Source organism: Triplophysa rosa, linkage group LG2 (assembly GCF_024868665.1).
Source record: "Triplophysa rosa linkage group LG2, Trosa_1v2, whole genome shotgun sequence".
Lineage (NCBI taxonomy): Eukaryota > Metazoa > Chordata > Actinopteri > Cypriniformes > Nemacheilidae > Triplophysa > Triplophysa rosa.
Window position 1 is genome coordinate 2,512,575 of NC_079891.1, and position 16,719 is coordinate 2,529,293.

Below are 16,719 nucleotides of genomic sequence, written 5' to 3' on the forward strand. Positions count from 1 at the left end.
CTAAAATCTCTGTGGATCACATCTTGTGTATTTTTAAGCAATCATAACACGTTCTAACTTCAATCAATCAAATGTTACTTTACAATCAAGGTGATTGCATTTTAAAACACTTAAACAATGACGAGGCAAAACTAAAATAACCACCACAAACGAATACCAAAACAACTCAAACGTATATACATTTACGTTGTTCCCCTCAGACAACCAAATAAATCTCTTGCTGTTGCTTTATTCGAAAAAAAACAAAGTTAGCATTAATCTTAATAATCTATCCATAAAAAAATCTGACAAATCCTAAATATTTGTGTAAAAAAAACGTAACGTGTCCGAGAGACGCGTCACACACGCGTCACTTACGTGCTCGTCCCCGCGAGTGAAAGCTTACAGCTTATTGGTCGAAGGGCGTTGCGTCTAACGTGCGCGGCCCCCTCGAGTCACCTTGCTGTACTGAGCTGCAGCTGTGTCGCGTCGCAGCGGAACGGGGCGAAGAAGCGAAGGTGTCCTACAGAAAGCCCGACAAACCCCGCAGCCATGGCAGCCGCAGCGGACAAGAGGAAGCCCAAGACTTCACCCAAATCTATTAAATTCCTCTTCGGCGGTTTGGCCGGGTACGTATGCAGCTGCGCGTTTAGCCACGCAGAGGCTTCTATTGCATTGGTTTGATTTAACGTTAAACGGATTAACTGTTGTTGATAAGGGGTCGTTTATTGTTGTTTTTGATGGTTGACCTGTGCCGTTTGCGTAGCGTGTCGGGTATTTTTTACCTCGGTATTGTTGTGAAAGAAGCTACAGGCCCGGAGAAAGCGTCGCGACCATCTGAACTTCTCCGTTAAATGTCACGGACGCGCGCGGCATGTGATGCGCGGTCGTCCTGAGGGAATCGCTGTCATAATTTATAACGAACCTTCTTTTTTATTATTAAATCATTATAACACAAAACATATAATTAAACCTTAATAATCAGTTCTCATAGAAATATTCTTAATATGAGGCTATAATGTCAAAGTTATAATATTACACAAAATGCCACAAGAGCTAAAAACTCTTAAATGTAATGTCACAGGTGTTCATTTTATCAATTTTATGTTGCCCTTTATGAAGGTCACATTACAAGATTGGATTTTTGGCTGATTGGATCCATTTAACAGACCAACATTATTATACATATGCACAAAGTTAGACAAAAAAGACAACATATTAGTCACACTAATACACACTATTAGTTAAATTGCCATTTTCATGCTATAGCCAATATAGCCAAGGGGTTTCGATCAAAAATCGACTGATAAATATTAACAGCTGATAAATTGTTATCTATAAATGCTAGTGCTAGAAGACTTTGAGGGCAGCCAATTATGCTTAATGTGAAACGAGTAATGTGTGATAAAAATTTGGATAGATATCCCTCGAAAGTATTTTATTTTTAAGCATAATTCACTTTCCAATCGGGCTGTATTTTGTTAAATGGCAAGTGTTAAAGTCCCCGTGAACCGGAACTTGATCGTTTTTACTTTCGTATTCTGACACGTTTCCGAGTGAAATGGAATTTCAAATGAGAAAATTAGTGGGCGTGGCTTGCGTTTTTCACTGCGAATTGATTAGGTGTTTAAAAACAGCTGTTGTATTGATTTTGAAATGAAACTGGCAGCAGACTGACATCTGAAGGGGAGGAGTTAACGGATGCTCCGGCCAAGCCATCTAGTTTAACACTGGGTTCACACCAAATGCGAATTAAGCGTTTTGTGCTAGTAAATTACATACAAAGTCAATGCAAAGACGCGTGTAGTCGCAAACTTGCTGCAGGCGGTGCAAATGACGCAAATCGGGCGGCGCGGTTGCCGCAAACGCATGTCAATATCGTCTTCCGCGAAGGTTGAAAATATTTGTAATTTTGTGTCACTCATTCCCACGAGTAATAAAGAGCGTGGAACGTGATTGTTCGCGTTTGGTGTGAACCCAGCATAAGTCATTTGAGATGGATAGTCATTTCAGGGCGGAAGTGCATTTTCAGATTTTAACTGAAGATTATGAGGGTACATGAATTTTAAAAAGAAAACGACCCACATTGATAAGCTATTTACTATAAACGCTGCAATATTTGATGAAAAAATAAGAATTGTCATTATTACTTTCACTGGAACTTTAAATGTGTTACGGACACAAGTGCTTGCTATGAATGTAGTATAAGTGAGACAAAACAATCTTACTTGTATGACTTGTTTGACATGACCTAATAATGTGCACATTCCTTGTAGGCATTTGGAATAGGACATGCAGATGTATTTGACAGGCTGTATCTACATTTAATTACAGAAAAAAATGGAAATGTGAAAGGGTTTGGGCATGTTTAGACAAACATGAAACGGCACCCAAACACACTGACTGGGAGATGCAAACACAAGGCCCTTGAATCACAAGAGTGAACGTCATAACATGATCTTAAAATGAGCCAAACTCTAAGCACACTAGGGATGGGGCTTCAGTGAAAGGCTTTTATTAAAGAAACAGCCCTCCTATTGGATGTTCTGTCAGCTTTATCAGAACTTGGATTGAGATTTTATGTTAAAATTGTATTGAGAGGTTTTGTGTTCTGAACGAAAACAAAGGTTTGGATTTTTTTCCATTTTCCTCCTTTGATCATTTAGTACTACTAATCCTGTCAGATTTTTCGGCTACTGTAATGCAGGATTTCAACGTTTATAAATGTAATTTATCCAATCCACATTGTTTCTGATTCTCAGGATGGGGGCGACCGTGTTTGTGCAGCCTTTAGATCTGGTGAAAAACCGGATGCAGCTCAGCGGTCAGGGCTCCAAGGCCCGCGAGTACAAGACGAGTCTGCATGCCGTAGCCAGCATCCTTCGCAACGAGGGCGTCAGTGGCATCTACACCGGGTAAGAAAGCGAGACGTGCCACAGGTGTGATGAGGAAAATCAGATGTCCTGTAGATCTCTAGCCGCTAATTAGTAATGAAGAATGAATGTATACCAACTTTTCACAAGCAGAAAATGTCTCTTTCATTCCCATCTCGTCCATTGTAGACTTTCTGCGGGTCTGTTGAGACAGGCCACCTACACCACGACCCGCTTGGGCATCTACACAGTCCTGTTCGAGCGCATGTCTAAAGCAGATGGAACGCCTCCCAACTTCTTAATGAAGGCTTTGATAGGCATGACCGCTGGGGCGACAGGGGCGTTTGTCGGGACTCCGGCTGAGGTGGCGCTTATCCGAATGACTGCTGATGGACGGTACGGATGGAACTGCAGTTTTAGCAGTTTTTGAGTGAAAGAAAATCCCAAATTCAAGCTTTTGTGAAATGCAGAGATGAAATGTCAGTCATTAATATGAAAAACTATCTTTTCCAGGTTGCCTCCAGAACAAAGGAGGGGTTATACAAATGTCTTTAATGCCCTCATCAGGATCACAAGGGAAGAAGGAATTACTACACTTTGGAGGGTAAGTGTGTGTTTGTGTTTGAGGGTATGATTCTAAACAAACGTACTTTTGGGGAACATCCTCAATTGGAAAAACAGTATGTGAAAACATAAACATAGACAATTCAAACAGTTCTGACGTTGCATATACATTATGTTTTGGTTTATGTGTGATGTTTTCTGTTTATATATTCGCCTACAGTTTTGTTTGTGTACATGCTGTGTGTATTCTGTAGTATTGTGAAACTGTATACTGTAGTATGACGTGTGTGTGTTTGTTTGTGATTTAGGGCTGCATACCCACCATGACCAGAGCCGTTGTAGTGAACGCAGCACAACTTGCCTCATACTCTCAATCCAAACAAGCTCTCCTGGACTCTGGTACGAACGTTTTACGTCTTTTATCTTATCAGTTACAGTTTTGTGGTATCAGCCCTGCTGTAAAATCTAACTCGCATGTCCAGTCCTATAGGTGTGTACTAATGAGTAAATCCGTCAACTTTATATTGGAGTTTTATTTGCTAACTGCCTCTTATCTACAGCCAGTGTATGTGCATTTTGTTCTGAATGAACTCTTGTTTGTCTGCAGGATATTTCAGAGATAATATTCTGTGTCATTTCTGTGCCAGTATGATCAGTGGACTGGTCACCACAGCGGCCTCCATGCCAGTCGACATTGTGAAGACCAGGTACCATCAACACCCTTCTTTACATTTACGTTTTCTTTAGATGCTTTTATCTAAAGTGACTGGCAGTTCATTTAAGGCCTAAAAATGCACTAGTAACACTAATGAATAAATATGAATGCGTCACCTAAATGTATAATGCAGGTTTAATCAAGTGTATAAATGGTAACGTATTGCTTTCTGTTTTGAAAAGAATTCAGAATATGAGAATGATTGACGGCAAACCCGAGTACAAGAATGGATTGGTATGTTCTTTTTATCGCTCTCCTCATTCTGTTTAAGACACTGATCTCAGACAGCTGGAGTTGTGACCTTTCAGTACCGTCGCACTAACGTAGAGAGACTGAGAAATGAATAGGCTTCGAGTTTCAGGAGACCCAAAGACATTAGTATTTCATTTGTAGGTCTTGTAGAAAGAGTGACATTTGCAGTAAAAGTGTTAAGGTACAAAATGATATTTGTAAATATGCTAATACAATAGTTTTATTAAAGATATTATTTTTATTATGCAAACATAACTATTAATGTTGCTCTTACTGATGTTGGGGGATGTGGCTGTGCTTTTTTCCAAGTAGATAAGACAAGTTTGTTCGACAAAAGTTTGAATAAAGTCCCATAGCTCCCTAACACTTATAATGACGTGTGTCATATTAATGGGGCCAGAATAACAAAGAATCGCATTTTAATCTAGACAAGCCCCACTTTCCATAATCAAAATTATTGCTATAACTCTTCGGTGTTTTTCCTTGTCTTTCTCTGTAGGATGTGTTGGTGAAGGTCATTAGGAATGAGGGATTCTTTAGTCTGTGGAAGGGTTTTACTCCATATTACGCTCGCCTGGGGCCACACACAGTCCTGACCTTCATCTTCCTGGAGCAGATGAACAAGTTTTACAAGATCTATTTTCTTGATTCATAGATGGAACATTTGAGCCAGCAATGGACAGCACGAGTGCAACCCATTTCTAATGGGCCAGTGTGTATGATCGTCTGCAAACGCCATTTCTCAACATGCTGTTTTTCATCACATCACTAGAATAGTTGTTGGTTTTGAAGGCTGGTGATACACACTGGCTCAAGGGCGCTGCTGTGGTAACTGCGATGGACTCCTATTTTACAGACTGTAGCTGACCGACTTAAATCCTAAACTGGTCCTTTCTGTCTTCATGGTGTGAGGAGGGATCATTCACACCAGTTGTAAACCTCATTTTCTTTTTAAAGAATTATATTTATATAATTCCACTCCACAACCGTCACTCTTAAAGTTTTACAGTTCTCAAGCTTGACTGATGTGTTAACAGACGCTGCACCACAATTCATAAAACATCTCTTTAATTCCTTGAATTTGAACTCTTTTTTTTTTTTTTTTTTTCATAGTGTTTTTATTCATTTCCAGATGAACATTTGGTAAAATATTCACAAATAACGGGGTAGTGCAACAATGGTGGTCTACCGTAAAATACATTGTCATATAGCGGTGACCACCTGTGAACACTCGTGTAGACCCACCAAAAGTCCTTCCAAATAGGACAAAGGCTTCCTTAATAATTGTTAATTATTTCTAATGTTGAGCATAATTAACAGGTCATTGCGGTATAATGAAGAACACAAAGTGTGTAAAGGCCAAGGCCTTACCCAATGTATTAAAGGCGAGTTTAAGAACTTTGATCTCTGGTGATTATGATAACAACTGGACACGAGAATATTATTACTACACATTGATACACCTTAGTTTAGTTTTACGGATTAATTTTTAAATCGTAAAAACATTAAAGAGTTTACAGCTATAGGATTTATTAACTAGACAGCGTGTAGGGGAGATGAAAGCTTTCACAGCATTTTTACTCTTAGATTAATTATTGTATTGATGAGGTTTTTTTAAACTGTTTTAATGGTTTAAATGGCTATTTATGAATTAGAAATTTCTCTGAATTGGCCAAATTTCAGTGATATTCGGAAATATTGTGTAGTTAAAAACAAGATCATCTTTCAAACAAAGTTTATATTGTGACATTTTAATGAATAAGCTGCGTGTAAACATTTACGTTTTTGCATTGTTGCAAAAGTAAATACATAATAGTACAAGTTTGAAATCAGACAATTAAATTCATAAAACACAGTAGACAATCGAAGATTCCTTACCACTACTATTTTTAGTTTGTATTTTTACAGGACAAATCTGGTCTAAAATGCGATTATGTTCAGTTCATATAATTCTGAGCTCAATAATCCAAAATATTGATAGTTAAGAATAGATTTATAGGCCACAATGCCTTATAAGGTAAGGATACTTTATTATAGAAAAAGCAAAAGCTGTTAAGTCGACACATCTATTCAAAGAGGTTTCACAATACATTTAGAATGGAACCAGATGGCCTACTTTATTCGTCTTTTGCTTTTATTTTTTTCTTTACTTGTGCTCATACCAAATAACAAACTACATTTTTAATTACAGACAATAGCAAATCTGCATCCATGAATGTAAAATTTAGGAAGCAACAAAATCAAAATGTTTACGCAAATCAGACGAGCGTGGAAGCGCTGACGTCATTTTGAAAGCTAGCGATCTGACGACATTACCCACAATGCATTTTTGGAGCGAGTTTCCGGTCAAATTTACACAGTCCAAAGATGGCGGACCTCTTGGGCTCGATCTTGAGCTCGATGGAGAAACCTCCAACCGTTCACGACCAGGAAAGCCGGCGGAAAGCTAGAGGTAGAGAAATTCAAACTTTAAACCCAACAAATACAACGCATCGTGGCTTAGAAGACGGAACCGAGCAGGCGTGTTGGTTTTCGAGTAAAACTTGACAATTATCCGGACGCCCTCTGCGGCACGATCTGTAATAAAAACAACCAATCGCCGTCTCGGAAGTAAAACGTGCACGCGCATACGTCATCTCTGTATCCATTTACTGTTGTTGAAAATCCACATGACGTCACAGCTGGTTTGTTGATAGAAAACGAAATAAAAATCAGGGATGTTTGAGATAAATGTGTAGACTATATTTGATTGGCTTTTTATTCTCAGAATGATAATTATACAGCTATTTTGAATAGTACATTAACCCTTTGAAACCAACAAAAAAGTGCCGAAATGTATGTAGGCTAATGTAATTTTTTTTAGAGGTGATGTAAATAAATAAATTATAACAGCTGAAAACGCAATAAAATGTGTCTTTAGAATTGAACATATTAATTTAGAACGAATTTCATTCTTATCCAATTACAAAATGAACATTAACACAAAATGTATAAACATAAGCTATATAAACCTTAATATAGAACTCATAAATCATATGTAGCATATTTTTACAGAGGCTATAAACATCCAGTCAGATTTAAGATTTTTAAAGTGAACTCTTGAGATGGATAGTGTTCATTGTAATCATTTACTCTCAACCTTACCTTTACAATACAGAACAAGCAGCCAGGCTGAAGAAGATGGAGGAGGATGAGAAGAGGAAAAAAGCAGAGTTTCGAAAAAAGGTTTGACTGCCGTTCTCCTTTTGTCTCACACACTTGAATGGTGGTTTAAATCTGAAATAATGTTTTTTATTTCACTCATGTTTGCATGTGATAATGATAGAACACACCATACCATACGTGTTCTGTCACTCTGACATCATGTAAGGGATAATGTACGGTTGTTATCACAGAAATAAGCCCCGACAGTGTGATCACTGAAGGGGCTTATTTCGCGATAACAACCGGCTGCTTGTACATTCTCCCGCTTATTACACGGCTACTTGCCACGTGAGAAAAAAACCGGTCATGAAATGTGAATTTGAAATATTTTATTAGTTCATTTTTACCAAATGCAGACCTTAGGCGAGGAAAAGCTGTTTACTTTAAGAAAAACAACGTTCAAATGTCACGAACAGGCAATTTGGTTTAATCATTTGTAAATATAATGATATGTTATTAAAAGACATATTTAATTTATCAACAAAAACCTGTCAAAATGATTTGCTGCATCCGGGTCACCGTGTGTTATTAGTTTTGAGCCGTTGTTATCTGGGAATAACGAACCTGCAAATGTCGCGACTGGCCAATCAGAATCAAGCATTCCAACAAGCCGTGTTTTAACAAAAGGATCAAATATTATAGACTGTCCTCTGACATAGTAAGCTTTTGTTTATGAAAGGAAGTATGTTTTTTTTCAGATGGAGAAGGAGGTGTCACACTTTATTCAGGACAGCACGCAACAGAAGAAGAAGTATAACCCAATGGGAAAGATTGAGCGAAGCATATTGTGAGTTTCATGTCCCTTACGTTTTGTTTCATGTTAAATTCCATCTCTATCTATTCCCCAAACCCAGGGCTGTGGAATGGCTGGAGTCTATGGTGAATTACATTTTTTTAATAGTGCGTAAAATCATACCTACAAAATTCTACAGAAATATATGCTCGTAATGACTTTTGTTGGGCTCAATTTCCAGTTCTGCATTTAATCATCTTCACCTTCATCTGCTCTAGGCATGATGTGGCAGAGGTGGCAGGCCTGACCTCTTTTTCCTTTGGTGAGGATGAAGAAAGCAGATATGTCATGCTGTTTAAAAGGGTAAGCAGGTCTAGCAGACAAGTTCCTGTAAAAAATGTTTTTTTTACAAACATTTAAGCATGCTGTATTTCCCCTCTGTATTGTTGTTTATTGTTCTTTTGATTGTTTGGTGGTGAAGGAATTTGCACCGTCAGATGAGGAACTGGAGGCGTATCGTAAAGGTGAGGAGTGGGATCCACAGAAAGCCGAGGAGAGACGCAAGCTAAAGGTAAGAGGACATGTATACGGTCTTAGAAAAGAGACAGACACTAGATTAGTATAATTTTCCGAAACAGAAAATAAACAGATCTATGAAAACATATATTTTACAATCAGACGTCATCGATTGTTTTGAATTGTCTTACTGAGCATCTGTTGTTTTTGGCACCTTCCACAGGAGCAGGCCGCATTGGAGATGGAAGCGGCCAGTCGCACTCAGATGAGACCTGTCTCACCCAATTCAAACTACAGAGACAAATACAGCCATCTGATTGGGACGTCTGCAGCTAAAGACGCTGCCCACACTCTACAAGCCAACCAGTCATACGGCTGTGGTGAGTATTCAAACAACTGGCCTTCACTTCTGCTGTTGTCCGATGTACGTTTCCCTCATTTTGATCTCGTCTCCTATTCCTACAGTCCCTGTGGCCAATAAGAGGGACACACGCTCCATCGAGGAAGCCATGAATGAGATCAGAGCCAAAAAACGGCTGAAGAAGGGTGAAGAAGAGGCAGCTGGCAGTGGAAGTAATGTGTGAGAAAGATGTGTGTGTACATGAACAAGAATTGTTATGCACGGTAGAAGGGTTACTGGACAATGTTTTACTCTATAACAATGTTTTACATAAACTAAACTTTACCTGTGAGATTTAGTAAAGGTGAAATGTTATGCACATAATGGCAGTCCAGAACTGCAACTGTACTGTTCAAGGATTTTGAGTCTGTACCCTTCCCAAATGATGTGTTTTTAGAGCTTAAAATGAGCATAGTTAGAAATATTTGGTGTTTAAATGTATGAATAACTTTTCATTTTGGCCTGGTCATTTCTACTAGCTCAATGTTAAAAGAAACTTCTTTAGAATGTTTTTAGTTTCATTGCTAGCTGTGTTTCAGTTGCACAGTCAGGATATTTATTGCCTTTACGTATTTGTGATAGTTATAATCTAACGCCATTGCCATTTTAATCATTTTGTCTTGCGCATTTTAAATCATGAGATGGTTTTTCAATAAACAAGCAGTTGTTTCTCTTAACATTTGTTTAAAATTGTTTTTTTTTACTAATTTTGTTATATATCCCTTATTTAGATCTTTAGTATTGTTTCAGATTTTACAGAAGGCTTATATAAGGCTTATAATAAATTGGATTGCTTGATGGTTTTTTCTAATGTTAATTTAGGTCACAGAATTGTAAACAAAAAACTGTGAAAATGATTTAAAGCCATAGATCCGAATCGTTTTAGTTACTTTTAAAAACAAACTTTTCATTGAAAATTAAGTATATTTTGATTTTTTTTATTATATTAAGCATGTGTAAATGTCGTATTCATCATATAAATACTTTAATACGTTTGTCAATCCCCGGCAGTTTCACCGTAGGCCGCCAGGTGGCCCTCGAGCCCCAGATTTAGCAGCTCTCGCGAGAAGCGTAACTTCGCGTTTCTCGTTGGCCTCACAGAACCGTAAACAAACCGGTGGTCGTTATTCCAGGAAGGGACGAATCGACGAGCACTGTCCCATCGGATCGATGAGTTACAGGCTTCGAGAAGGAACTTTTTGAGAAAATAATCGCCGTGTTACAAGGAGCACGTTTGGAATAAAGGGAGGAGGCGGGCGCGAGACGTTAGCATTACGAGTGCTAATCCAGCTACCCGACACACAGTAAGTGAAGACAATCACAACGAGCTCTACATTACATAACAGACGACACCGTGGTGTTTAAAACAACTCGCATTAGTTCATTCAGAAACATTGTGGTGGAGCTGAGAACGGAAGGTAATTGTCTTCATGTGGAAATGGGTGCTTTTCTCACTTTGAGTTTTTGTCAGATACGAAGTCGCGACGACATGTGAACATTATCAATAATCATGAAAATGCAGTGAATGTTGAATGTGCAGTTTTTGTACTGTTAATAAAGTGACACAGATTGCTAGATAACACTCGTTTAGCTGGTTTATGAGGTGACATGCATGTGCTGACAGAACTGCATGTGTCAGCACGAGAACACGCATGTAAAGCACGAGAGTGCCATAAACAATGCATCTTATGTCTGCAGGGATTTTCAATAAACTTATAAAAGTACTCAAAGTTAATAATTAAAATTTCAACTAGAAATCCTCACTTTTTTTACATAAACATTCTACATCATCAATGCCCTCATAGATCATAACTGTATTTGCTTTATTGTTGTCAACATTCGCTGGCTGATGTTTATTGTTGCGAAACTGTAGGTTGGAAATGTTATGACATTTGAAAAGCATATTCTATGTTTAGATCGATAGCCATCTTTGGAAAGTGGTTAGACAGGTTGACATGATATGATAATAACATTAGCATTCAACATCAGACATGTTCAGTGGATGAAAATCTCTTGCTTGCCCTCCACCCACGATACTCAGTCTTAATGCAATATAGGTCACCCAAAAATGAAATAAATCATTTACTCACATCCTTATGTTGTTCCAAACCTGTATGACTTTCCTCTGCTGAACACGAAAGAAGATATTTTGAACAGCGTTGACCATCAAGCAACGTTGACCCCCGTTGACCTTAATTGTATGGACACAAAACCACTGAGACAAAATATCTTCTTTTGTGTTCGTATGCAGAATTATTATATCTAGGTAAACAGTCCCTTTAAAACATGTCGGATCATCAGACACACCCAACAGGCATGGACATGTCTTATGTATCGCCATTTTGTCACAGAATTAAATCATGGAATTTAAACAGTTTCACATCCCACATATTTGTTAGGCGTCGTTTTTGGAGTTACACCCGTTTGGTTGAACAAGATGGGGATCGGGACAAACAATCTTTTGCATTTGAAAGGGGCTTGATCTCTCTGTGAATGTGCCAATTCTTCCACTGGTTGGTTTCACTTCCTTGAGGGTTAATGACTCATCAAAATACCAGTTTCCTCTCAGTTTAGCAGTCCTGGTTGGTTAATTATTTCTTGGTAAGATGAGCTTGATGGCACTTGGATTTGACGCGTTTATAGGAGGACAGGGTTTGTGTTTTAGAAATGCTTTGAGAAAAACTGCAATTAACAGGGATGCAAACTAAATGCCCCTTTCTTTATTAAAGGTAAGTCAGGTGATTATTAAAATATTCTACATTTTAACCATTACAGTCACTCAAAATGGGTATTTTAAGGTTAAATGTTAGAATCGAAACATTTAAAAATGAATGAACAAAAATAGCTGTTAGTGAAGTTACCATTGCTGTTTGAGGGATCAACAAGAACGTTTTTTCCTACCCTTTCCCCTTAGATTTGTGTACGGCAGAGGAAATATTTTTGTATTAAACAAGCCCATAGACCTTCATCCTCAGCTGTGCAGCTACTAAAACTAAATCTTATGAGCCATCTCAAATACATTTTTATCCATTAAATTGTGTTTATATGACATATAGAGAATTTAGAGATTGACAGTAGTGACTTTACTAGTATGAATTCCCTCATGCTTTCTGTTTTCCTGCTGTAGACGTGTTCGTTATATCGTTTATCTCAGTTGGAAGAGTTGTTAAAGTGCTGTTTGTCTCTGTAGGTCTTCAGTGTAATTCAGGATGGTGTATGTGGGGACTGGACTGGGCGTATTGGGCCTTTTGGTCTTATGCTGCACTCTGGCTCCCTCTCCTGGACATGCTTACATCTACGCTGTGAGTGCCTGCTTTCTAGGCCACTAGTGTTGCTTTTTTTTTTTAAAGAATTTTGAGCTTTTTATGGTGGAAAAAGTTTGTTTATGAGATTGAGATTTCCATGCATTTATGTCTGATGATATGTTATTAAACCAGGCGAATTATGAGCCGGGGGTGAAGTTTACAGTTTTGCGATGACCGTGTATCGTCATCGGTCGCTGATGGCTTTTTTTGTTCCATGCAGCATTATAGTAACATGACCTCCATGCTGTTTGAAGATCTTCCTGCTCTCTTTGGCTCTTCTCTGCCAAAAGATGGACTAACGGTAATGATCACTTTTCAGGTCAAATGATACAATATTGTGCAATGTATCGAACTGCATTTGAGTGACTCTGTCTCTCTCTGTCTCAGGGTATCCTTGTTGAAGCTCGTCCTCAGAACGCATGCACGCCGATAGATCCCGCACCTGTGTCACCCACACCATCAGATCCCAACAGCACTACCAAATACATCGTCCTCATTCGCCGCTATGACTGTAACTTTGATATCAAGGTTGACGTTGTATTTAATTCAATAAATATAACTCAAAGAAAGGAAAAGGATGTGCTAAAAATAAAACTTTACATTTGAAATGGAAAAAATGAAGGCAAAAAAAGGCCAGCCGTTTCTAATTATGGGCAAGACTATGTTTGTTCATTGTGTAATGACTTTTACTGAATGATGTTAGTTTTTGTGTCGTAGGTGCTACATGCTCAGCAGGCCGGTTTCAGTGCAGCTATAGTACACAACATGTACTCAGATTCACTCCTCAGTATGGGCTACAGCAACGGTGAGAGACGCACGGAGAGAGCTCGTGTTGAGCACCTTGTTTCATTAATATTGCTTATAGTAAAATCATAGTTTGAGATGTTAGTTATAAGAAACTAATGTTGAGACTGTCTGTTTGATGGTGTGTTTTTGTTTAGACACCATTGCTAATGAGATCGACATTCCCTCTGTGTTCACAAGTTTCTACGCCTCTCAAATACTGCGCACCTTCATCATACCAGAGAAAGGGTGAGAATAACATGCATAGCCTACATTTGTTTTGTACAGAAATGAATTCAGAGGTGCAAATTAATTTAAGTAGACTAATTTCATTAGTTTGTGAATACATGTTGCTTAGGTGCTGTTTTCAAGTTTTGTTCAGACAATCGTCATTAGCATCTTCAGGATTGTTTGTGTGAGTAATGTGAATTCTCTCTGCTACAGGGCTTTTGTGATTCTCAAACCAGAGTTCTCCTTCCCTCTCTCATATTATCTCATCCCCTTCACTGGAGTGGTGGGCATAATCATCCTCGTCATGGTCATCATACTGGTCAGCACATGTCTTATATGCTTTGGATGTTATTTTGCATGAATATTCTAACAATAAAATAATATTTTGTGTATGCGAGTAAATGAGCAAGTTTATATCTGTATGACGTGTGAAGGCCGTTCTTTTATTGCGCTCGTCTCACTGAAGCATGTTGTGGATGTTTGTGTCCACGGAACATCGCTGGAAAATTGGAACCTTCACTAGAATTGCTGAAATAACCAGAATCATGAATCAAGATTAAATGTCTGTAAATTCAGTGGGGCTGATGATGGTTTGTACTTGTGTCGTTCAGGTCGTCAGGTGCGTTCAGCACAGGAAGAGACTCCAGAAAAACAGACTATCCAAAGAACAGCTGAAAAAGATTCCCACGCACAAGTTTGTCAAAGGTGAGCCACGGGGACAGCTTGAAGTTTTACTTTTTTCTCTAACATTGGTGTATCACAAAACTGATCCCAGAATGCACTGTAGATTTTAACAAAGGAATTCTGAGCGATTCTTCTGTGTCCTGTTTTTTTTTTTTTTTTTTTATTTTAGGCGATAAGTATGACGTCTGTGCCATTTGCCTGGATGAATATGAAGAAGGAGATAAATTGAGAGTTCTGCCATGTTCGCACGGTAATTGAGCCGCTCGACCTTCTGTGTGTTTGCATGTATTTGCATTTAATGATGAAAAGTACAGCAGCAAAAAGTACGTGGAGGTTTTGTGTGTTCAACGAAACTTTTGACAAGCGAGTGACCTATGGATTCTCTTCGATTACTCACATTTTATCACTGGAATAAGTGTCATTAATTTGAATTTATAACACTTACAACTGCTTTGAAATGCACAAGGAACTTGTCAAATCATTTCACACAATTATTGAATGTCATCGGCTCTTATGCTTTGGACCCTTTTCTCTTGCCGTAACTTTTTATGGTATTGTGTTCTTTTGCCATGGTAAAGTGAAGTTCTCCATGCTTTGGAACACTAACCCAACGAATCAATAATGACATTTCATTTTGACCATTTTTGGTATCGATGTTAACTGATTTGATCAATTTGTCATTTATTTGTTCGATTTCAAAAGTACCCTAACGCCATTCGTACTGTACTTTGTACTTTGGTCCCGTCCTTTAGCCTACCACTGCAGGTGTGTGGACCCCTGGCTCACCAAAACCAAGAAAACCTGTCCCGTGTGTAAGCAGAGGGTTACCCGTTCCAACCTGGAAAACTCAGAATCTTCCGATTCCGACGAAGAGGCGGGGCCACGTGAAGCCAATGAGGAAGAGGAAGGAACAAGCGATGCGGACTCCGAGCGCACCCCTCTGCTTCGTCCCTCCAACCCTGCGTCCCCCTCATCCTCCAGCCCGCCTCCCACTTACTCCTCCACGGTAACGACAACCGTCGCCACGGTGACAACCTCAGCTCAGTGCATGCAGTGCGACGTCCCCCTCCTGGGCTGCGAGGAATACTACTCACCTGTAGAGGACACAGACGAAGGTGATGAGGATGAGGAGGGTCAGGCCTCAGATAATGACACCACAGAGCTGATTGGAAGAGGCGCTGTAGGAGTCTGAGAGGTTTTCAGTAAAAGCAACCCTTTATCTTGTCGTTTTGGGTGTTACTAGGTTGTGTTTTCTCACAACAACAAATCTTTACTTTCACAGCGGTGGGAGCTGAATGGGTGAAAATAACACCCTTTACTCATTTTGACACTTAGCTCCAGTCCCACTGTGACACACACCCGCACCACTTTTAGGTAGCTGGTGTGACCGACACTACACTTCAGATGTACGACAAATTTATAGTTTCTCACACAAAGTTGTTTCCAACTTTTCACATCGGTGTGGTTTAATAAAGTTTTCCAAATTTGGGCCCATGTTCGGATTGGAGTTAATGTAAAAACTACTTGGGGTAGTTTCGTTTGCTCACTCTCGCGTCGTTCCAAAGCTGTATCGTTTTGCTATCTCCTGTGGAACACAAAGGGAGAATTTCTTTTGCCTAAAGCTCTCAAATCTCATTGACACTTTTGTTTTTCAAACGTGCATCATCTCCATCCATTATGGTTACATGCTGCAGGTTTGAATAATATGCAGAAGCGCAGGTGACATTTTGAGAGCTGTAGCGAATGGGAAGATAATCACTGAGTCTATTTCATGTTCCACCACTGAAAAACAAGTCATACAGGTTCGGAACAATATGAGGGTAAGGACAATTTTCTTTTTTTGATTGTTTTTGGTGAGCCATTCCTTAAAGTTGGTGGTTCGTTCCTAGTCACCATTAATGTGCAATACGGACAGGCTGCCAGTTTGTAAATTAAGAGTTGTATTTCCTTTACGTATTCACCAATGCAGACTTCTGAGTTTGCGTCTTTAATAACCAACTTATTTTAATGATCTTTTTTTATTGAAAAAACTCATGCATTGATCAAATCCCCACCGACAAACTCACAGACTGTCGCTCTATGTTTAATACTATTAACCATACTAGCTGCTTTTTCAGTTTGCTCTCTTCATGGCTGACAGTAAATAGACTTCATGGCAATGTTTATACTTGTTTTCAAACATGTACTGTCTTGTTAGATTTTATGTTTCATCATAAATGAATAAGAAATGTTTAGTATAAACTAATGGAACCTGTGTCTGTTTTCCCCCAATCATCATTTAGATCAGAGTCTATGTAAACATTGAGTCCTGCGTTCTAATTGACTTTGTTGATGATTGATTTAAGACTGTACTATTGCTGCCATAAAGTCCATTTTAACTCTATACAGTGTCGAGTTGTCGTATTGTGAGCCAGTTTTATGCTTATCTCTTTGCATTTGAAAAAAAACCATATAAACTGATATATTACAGAAGCGTAAAC

At 38.8% G+C, this 16,719-nt stretch overlaps 3 protein-coding genes across 5 annotated transcripts; all 3 read left to right on the plus strand.

Moving 5' to 3' along the window:
* The first annotated feature begins 396 nt into the window (after positions 1-396).
* On the plus strand, positions 397-5,463 carry slc25a11 (solute carrier family 25 member 11). The gene is made up of 8 exons (XM_057326373.1): positions 397-608; positions 2,742-2,894; positions 3,042-3,248; positions 3,366-3,456; positions 3,725-3,815; positions 4,024-4,123; positions 4,314-4,365; positions 4,883-5,463. The coding sequence occupies exons 1-8, from the start codon at positions 532-534 to the stop codon at positions 5,036-5,038; spliced, it is 927 nt and encodes a 308-aa protein (XP_057182356.1). The 5' UTR covers positions 397-531; the 3' UTR covers positions 5,039-5,463.
* Positions 5,464-5,587: 124 nt separating this feature from the next.
* Positions 5,588-9,907, plus strand: spag7 (sperm associated antigen 7). The gene is made up of 7 exons (XM_057326383.1): positions 5,588-6,835; positions 7,541-7,608; positions 8,286-8,374; positions 8,599-8,683; positions 8,802-8,891; positions 9,060-9,216; positions 9,302-9,907. Exons 1-7 carry the CDS (start codon positions 6,751-6,753, stop codon positions 9,418-9,420), a joined length of 693 nt encoding a protein of 230 aa, XP_057182366.1. The 5' UTR covers positions 5,588-6,750; the 3' UTR covers positions 9,421-9,907.
* Positions 9,908-10,303: 396 nt separating this feature from the next.
* rnf167 (ring finger protein 167) lies at positions 10,304-16,622 on the plus strand. 3 transcript variants are annotated; one of them, XM_057323951.1, is made up of 10 exons: positions 10,304-10,540; positions 12,427-12,538; positions 12,762-12,842; positions 12,929-13,069; positions 13,259-13,346; positions 13,483-13,573; positions 13,769-13,874; positions 14,167-14,260; positions 14,409-14,489; positions 14,992-16,622. In XM_057323951.1, exons 2-10 carry the CDS (start codon positions 12,446-12,448, stop codon positions 15,429-15,431), a joined length of 1,215 nt encoding a protein of 404 aa, XP_057179934.1. In that variant the 5' UTR covers positions 10,304-10,540; positions 12,427-12,445; the 3' UTR covers positions 15,432-16,622. The 3 variants fall into 3 exon arrangements, with proteins under 3 accessions (XP_057179934.1, XP_057179950.1, XP_057179941.1); XM_057323967.1 differs by lacking the exon at positions 10,304-10,540 and adding an exon at positions 10,555-10,654; XM_057323958.1 differs by lacking the exon at positions 10,304-10,540 and adding an exon at positions 11,835-11,965.
* The last annotated feature ends 97 nt before the right edge of the window (positions 16,623-16,719 follow it).